The sequence below is a fragment of the Dryobates pubescens genome, chromosome 35 (assembly GCF_014839835.1).
Source record: "Dryobates pubescens isolate bDryPub1 chromosome 35, bDryPub1.pri, whole genome shotgun sequence".
NCBI lineage: Eukaryota > Metazoa > Chordata > Aves > Piciformes > Picidae > Dryobates > Dryobates pubescens.
The window spans coordinates 7,118,875-7,125,328 of record NC_071646.1 but is presented as its reverse complement, the minus strand read 5'-3'; the positions used below and the strand labels follow the sequence as shown (position 1 = coordinate 7,125,328).

The window sequence follows — 6,454 nt, the reverse complement described above, 5'->3', positions numbered from 1 at the left end:
CTGCAGCAGAGGCTGAGCTCTGCAGGGGCTGCAGCAGAGGCTGAGCTCTGCAGGGGCTGCAGCAGAGGCTGAGCTCTGCAGGGGCTGCAGCAGAGGCTGAGCTCTGCAGGGGCTGCAGCAGAGGCTGAGCTCTGCAGGGGCTGCAGCAGAGGCTGAGCTCTGCAGGGGCTGCAGCAGAGGCTGAGCTCTGCAGGGGCTGCAGCAGAGGCTGAGCTCTGCAGGGGCTGCAGCAGAGGCTGAGCTCTGCAGGGGCTGCAGCAGAGCCGCTCACCAGCAGCCCCAGGCTGGCTCAGGGTCAACATGGCCAAGATGCAGGTCCTGCACCTGGGTCACAACAACCCCATGAACACCCCAGGCTGGGGCAGGCTGGCTGGGAACTGTCAAGTGGAAAAAGCCCTGGGGGTAAACAGCAGCTGGAGAGCAGCCAGGGGGTGCCCAGGGGGGCAGGAAGGGCAGCAGCAGCCTGGCCTGGAGCAGCAGTGGGGTGGGCAGCAGGGGCAGGGCAGGGATGGTGCCCCTGGGCTGGGCACTGGGGAGGCTGAGTGCTGGGTTCAGCTCTGGGCTCCTCACCCCAGGAAGGACATTGAGAGGCTGGAGCAGGGCCAGGGAAGGGCAACAGAGCTGGGGAAGGGGCTGGGGAAGAGGGCTGGGGAAGAGCAGCTGAGGGAGCTGGGGGGGTTGAGCCTGGAGCAGAGGAGGCTGAGGGAGACCTCATTGCTCTCTGCAGCTCCCTGAGAGGAGGCTGCAGCCAGGGGGGGGTTGGGCTCTGCTCCCCAGGCTCAGGGGACAGAAGGAGAGGAACTGGCCTGGAATTGTGCCAGGGGAGGCTGAGGTTGGAGAGGAGGCAAAATGTCTTTGCTGGAGGAGTGGTCAGGGCCTGGCAGAGGCTGCCCAGGGAGGTGGTGGAGTCCCCATGGCTGGAGGGGTTGCAGCAAGCTGTGGCCATGGCAGCTGGGGCCAGGGCTTGGTGGCCATGGGGGGGTTGGGTTGGGGTTGGCCTGGGGGAGCTCAGAGGGCTCTGCCAGCCAGGACAATTCCATGGTTCTGTGATCACTTGCCTGGGTGCTGCCTGAGCAGTAAGTGCCATGGAAGTGGTTTGTAGGTGGAAGGTGATTTGCATGGCTGCAGACAGCTCTGCTCTGCCTCTCCATCAGCTCACTGAGACAGGAGCACAACCTCCTGACAGCCTCCCAGCTGCTCCTCCATGAGCAGAGAGGAAGCTCCAAAGCAGCACAGGCTGGGAGGGAATCTCCTTGGTCTTCACAGAGATCTGTGGGGCAGGGGGCAAGCAGGGGCCAGGCTCTGCTCAGTGGTTCCAAGGGACAGGACAAGGAGCAATGGACACAAACTGGAGCCCAGGAGGTTCCACCTCAACATGAAGAGAAAGGTCTTTGGTGTGAGGCTGCTGGAGCCTGGAGCAGGCTGCCCAGAGAGGTTGTGGAGTCTGCTCTGGAGGCTTCCAAGCCCCTCCTGGCTGTGCTCTGTGTGCCCTGCCCTGGGTGCCCTGCTCTGGCAGGGGGGTTGGCAGCAGTGCTCTCCAGAGATCCTTTCCAACTCCCCCCACTGTGTGATTGCCTGATGCTGGCAGTGCCATGCACACAGCTCTGCTCCTGCAAGGATTAGGGAACCTGCTGAGGGAAATGCTTGCTGCACATTAGCAATCCACCTGCTGAGGGCCAGCTCCAGACCTCTGGGGACAAGAAATACTCTTGGTGCAGGCTGGGAGCAGGTTTGTGGTGCAGGAGAAGAAGCAGCCTGGAGCAGGCTGAGGGGAGGCCTCATTGCCAGGGAGCAGGACAGCCAGGGGGGCTGCCAGGAGGATGCAGACTCCCTCTGTCCCATGCAGGAGCCAAGGGCTGCTGGGGACAATGCCTGCTGGGGACATTCCCACTGGACTGCAGCAGCAAATGGTTCCCCAGGAGCAGGCAGAGGCTGGAATCAGCTCCCAGGGGCAGGGGGGGATTCCCTGCACAGCTTTCAGCCTCAGCCTGCCAGGCTGCTGGGGCAGCTCCCTGCAGCTCCACCATCCCCTGGAAAGCTTGGAGCAGCTGAGCCTTGGGGTCCCTCCCAGCCTGGCCCTCTGGGGCTCTGTGCTCTGCTGCTCAGGCAGCAGCTGTGCACTCCCCAGCTCTCAGACCCCTCTCCTCCAGCCCTCATTCTGGGAAGAGTTTCCATCCTGAGCCTTAAATGCCCTGGGCAGGAGCTGCTGGGGCTGGGGCAGCCCAAGGGCCAGGGACCATGCTGGGAAGAAGTGTTCCCCTCAGCCCCCATCTGCCCCAACCCTCCTTGCCCAGGGACAAGAGCCAGCAGCTGGGCTCAGCAGCCTGCCCTGGCCAAGGCAGGGGAGGTGATGCCCACAGCTGTCCTGCTGCCAGGCTGCAGGGGCAGCTCCCTGCAGCTCCACCATCCCCTGGCTGGTCCTTGGGGTCCCTCCCAGCCTGGCACTCTGGGATTAGTTCTTTCCCCATGGAAGGTTTGATTTTGCCCAAGTATTTTCCCTCCCATCTCCAATGCCCCTGAAGCTTCTCCTCTGTGTTTGCAAGGTGTGGTGGGAAGCCATCAGCATCACAGAGCCACAATTCTCTTGAAGCTTGTTGGGTGGGGGGTTTTTTTCCCCCCCCTTTTGAATAAAATGCAGCATCTTGTCCAAAGGGCAACCCCTGGGCAGCTCTCAGGCCAGGGGTGCTGCAGAGATGCTGTCAGGAGGGTCAGGCTACAGGGTGGAGTCTGAAAATGAGAAAGAAAGAGAAGCAGCTCAGCACTGCAGGGAGGGAGAGAGTCACAGTAGTGTCATAGGAGTAGGATCAGTCAGGGTTGGAAGGGACCACAAGGATCAGCCAGTTCCAACCCCCCTGCCATGGGCAGGGACACCCCACACCAGATCAGCCTGGCCAGAGCCTCATCCAGCCTGGCCTTAAACACCTCCAGGGCTGGGGCCTCAACCACCTCCCTGCACAACCCATCCCAGGGCTTCACCACTCTCATGGAGAAGAACTTCCTCCTCCCCTCCAGCCTGAATCTCCCCACCTCCAGCTTCATTCCATTCCCCCCAGTCCTATCACTGCCTGAGATCCTGAGCAGTCCCTCCCCAGCCTTCTTGCAGCCCCCTGCAGCTCCTGGAAGGCCACAATGAGGTCACCTCAGAGCCTTCTCTTCTCCAGCCTGAACAGCCCCAACTCCTTCAGTCTGTGCTCAGAGCAGAGCAGCTCCAGCCCTCTGCTCATCCTCCTGGCCCTGCTCTGGACACCTTCCAGCACCTCCAGATCCCTCTTGCCATAGGGGCTCCAGAGCTGGAGGCAGTGCTCCAGGTGGGGTCTCCCCAGAGCTGAGCAGAGGGGCAGAATCCCCTCCCTGGCCCTGCTGGCCACACTTCTCTTGCTGCAGCCCAGGCTCTGCTTGGCTCTCTGGGCTGCCAGTGCTCACTGAGAGCTCCTGCTGAGCTTCTCCTCCCCCAGCACCCCCAAGGCTCTCTCCTCAGGGCTGCTTTCCAGCCAGTCCCTGCCCAGCCTGGAGTTGTGCCTGGCATTGCCTCCACTCAGCTGCAGGACCCTGCCCTTGCTCATGTTGAACCTCCTGAGGTTGGCTTGTGCCCAGCTCTGCAGCCTGCCCAGGTCCCTCTGGATGGATCCCTTCCCTCCAGCCTGTCCAGGTCCCTCTGGATGGATCCCTTCCCTCCAGCTTGTCCAGGTCCCTCTGGATGGATCCCTTCCCTCCAGCCTGTCCAGGTCCCTCTGGATGGATCCCTTCCCTCCAGCCTGCCCAGGTCCCTCTGGATGGATCCCTTCCCTCCAGCCTGCCCAGGTCCCTCTGGATGGATCCCTTCCCTCCAGCCTGTCCAGGTCCCTCTGGATGGATCCCTTCCCTCCAGCCTGCCCAGGTCCCTCTGGATGGATCCCTTCCCTCCAGCCTGCCCAGGTCCCTCTGGATGGATCCCTTCCCTCCAGCCTGCCCAGGTCCCTCTGGATGGATCCCTTCCCTCCAGCCTGTCCAGGTCCCTCTGGATGGATCCCTTCCCTCCAGCCTGTCCAGGTCCCTCTGGATGGATCCTTCCCTCCAGCCTGTCCAGGTCCCTCTGGATGGATCCCTTCCCTCCAGCTGCCCCACACAGCTTGGTGTCATCAGCAACCCTGCTGAGGGTGCACTCAGTGCCACTGTCCCTGGCACCCACAGACATGTTGAACAAGCCTGGTGCCAGTGCTGATCCCTGAGGGACTCTGCTTGTCCCTGGCCTCCACTGGGCCATGGACCCATGGACAGACACTCTGTGGGTGCTGCCATCAAGCCAGTTCTGTGTCCATCTAGTGGTCACCCATCACACCCCTGTGTCACCAGCCTGGAGCCCAGGCTGTGGTGGGGACAGTGTCAAAGGCTTTGCTCAGGCCCAGGCAAACCACACCAGCTGCTCTCCCCTCAGCTATTGATGTTGTCACCTGTCTGGGAGGTGCTCTCCAAGGGGGCCCTGGACTGATCCAGAGTCAAGAAGTCCAACAGCAGCCAGAGAGAACTGCTCAGTGCCTGCACTCACCAGGGCCTGGACTGGGAGAGGCTGGGCAGGAGCCAGCAATGGCCACTGGCAGCCCAGAAGGGCAATGGCAGCTGTGCCAGAGCAGGGCTTTTCCCTCTCCCAGGAGGGCTCCCCTGGGTCAGAGGTGGTCTATTGACTCCCCCTTCCTGTCCAGCAGGCCTTGAACCAGGGCACAACTCTCTCACTGCTCTGTCCTTCCCTGTTCCACTGCTCCAGAGAGCTCTGCTGCTGCTGCTGCTGCTTCCTGCACTGACCATGGGCTCAGGGTTGGGTCTCCAAGCTGCATCCAGGCTTTCTGAAGGACTGAATCCCCTCCCATCCAGGGAGTCCAAGGCCATCCAGGGAGTCCAAGGCCATCCAGGGAGTCCAAGGCCATCCAGGCTTGGGTTTGAGTATTTCCCTGTCTATCCTTATCCCTTACCCTGGTGACCCCTCCCTGCTATTGCTATAGATATCCTGTGTTGAAAGATTTACTTCTCCTACTTCCAAACTGATTCCAGACTCTTTCTTCCCTAGCTTCACCTCCTTCCCTCTCCCCTACACCCTTTCTTTCTTCTTTTCCCCTTTCCTTTCCCTTTACTTACTAGGGAAAGGGAGGGGGAGGGGAGGGAGGAATTCTCAATCTGTTATCACCTGAGCTCTTAAACCCCAGTCAAGGCTCAAACCAGCACAAGGAGTCCCCTGGGTGGTCTCTTGCACTCCCCCTTCCTGTCCAGCAAGCCTTGAACCAGGGCAGAGCTCTCTCACTGCTCTCTCTTTCCCTGTTCCACTGCTCCAGAGAGCTCTGCTGCTGCTGCTGCTGCTGCTTCCTGCACTGACCATGGGCTCAGGGTTGGGTCTCCAAGCTGCATCCAGGCTTTCTGAAGGACTGAATCCCCTCCCATCCAGGGAGTCCAAGGCCATCCAGGCCCTGTTTACCCTTATGCCTTACCCTGGTGACCTCTCCCTGCTATTGCTATTGTGTTGAGAGCTTTACCTCTCCTCCTTCCAAACCAGCCCCAGACTCTTTCTTCCCGAGGGTCACCTCCTCCCCTTTCCCCTACACCCTTTTCTTTCCCCTTTCCTTACTAGGGAAAGGGATGGGGGGGAGGATTCTCAATCTGTCATCATCTGAGCTTCTCAACTCCAGGTGAGGCTCCAGGCAGCAGAGAGAGTGGAAGAGGAGAAGCCCCCAGGACCCTTTACCTTTGATGGTGAGGAAGGCTCTGCTGAAGGCTCGGCCGGAGGCGTTGGTGGCTTCCACCATGTACTCTCCCTCGTCCTGCTTGCAGACCCCCAGCACCACCAGGGAGCAGACCCCAAAGTCATTGGTGCAGAAGTAGGCAGGGTCACTGGAGAGGTCTCTGCTGTCCTTGTACCAGGTCACCTTGGGAGGGGGGTGGCCTCCCACGGCACAGCTCATGTGGCACTCGCTGCCGGTGGGCACCACGTGAGGCTTCAGGGGGACGAGGATCCTGGGGGGCTGGCTCTGGTTAACTCCCCTGTACCTGTGAGCCCTGACTTCAAAGGGAGCTGTGGAGACACAGGCAAAACAGCAAGGTCCAAACATGCTCAGAGAGGGCTCCACAGCCTCAGCAGTCAGGGCTGAAGGAGTGGATCTGCAGCCCAGCTGTGAGGAACCTCTGGATCCGCGATCCCCTGGGGGCTGTGGCTGTGCCTCACAGAATCACAGACTCCTGGCATGGGTTGGGCTGGAAGGGACCTCAAAGATCATCCATCCCAACCCCCTGCCATGCCCAGGGACACCTCCCCCCAGCACAGCTTGCTCAGGGCCTCATCCAGCCTGGGCCTGAGCACCTCCAGGCAGGGCACAGCCACAGCCTCCCTGGGCAGCCTGTGCCAGAGTCTCCCCAGCCTCACTCTCAGCAATCTCTTCCTCCTCTCCACTCTCAGTCTCCCCTCTCCCAGCTCAAAGCCATTGTTCCTCCT

The 6,454-nt window shown here is 61.0% G+C and overlaps 1 protein-coding gene across 1 annotated transcript in view; it reads right to left on the bottom strand.

The window, feature by feature from the left end:
- Positions 1 to 2,713: 2,713 nt before the first annotated feature.
- Positions 2,714 to 6,454, bottom strand: part of IGFN1 (immunoglobulin like and fibronectin type III domain containing 1) — a 46,911-nt gene continuing 43,170 nt past the window's right edge. The window contains exons 23-24 of the mRNA XM_054176314.1: positions 5,711 to 6,037; positions 2,714 to 2,727 (exon numbers count right to left, since the gene is read on the bottom strand). Coding sequence (XP_054032289.1) covers positions 2,714 to 2,727; positions 5,711 to 6,037 — 341 coding nt within the window. The remainder of the gene's footprint in view (positions 2,728 to 5,710; positions 6,038 to 6,454) is intronic.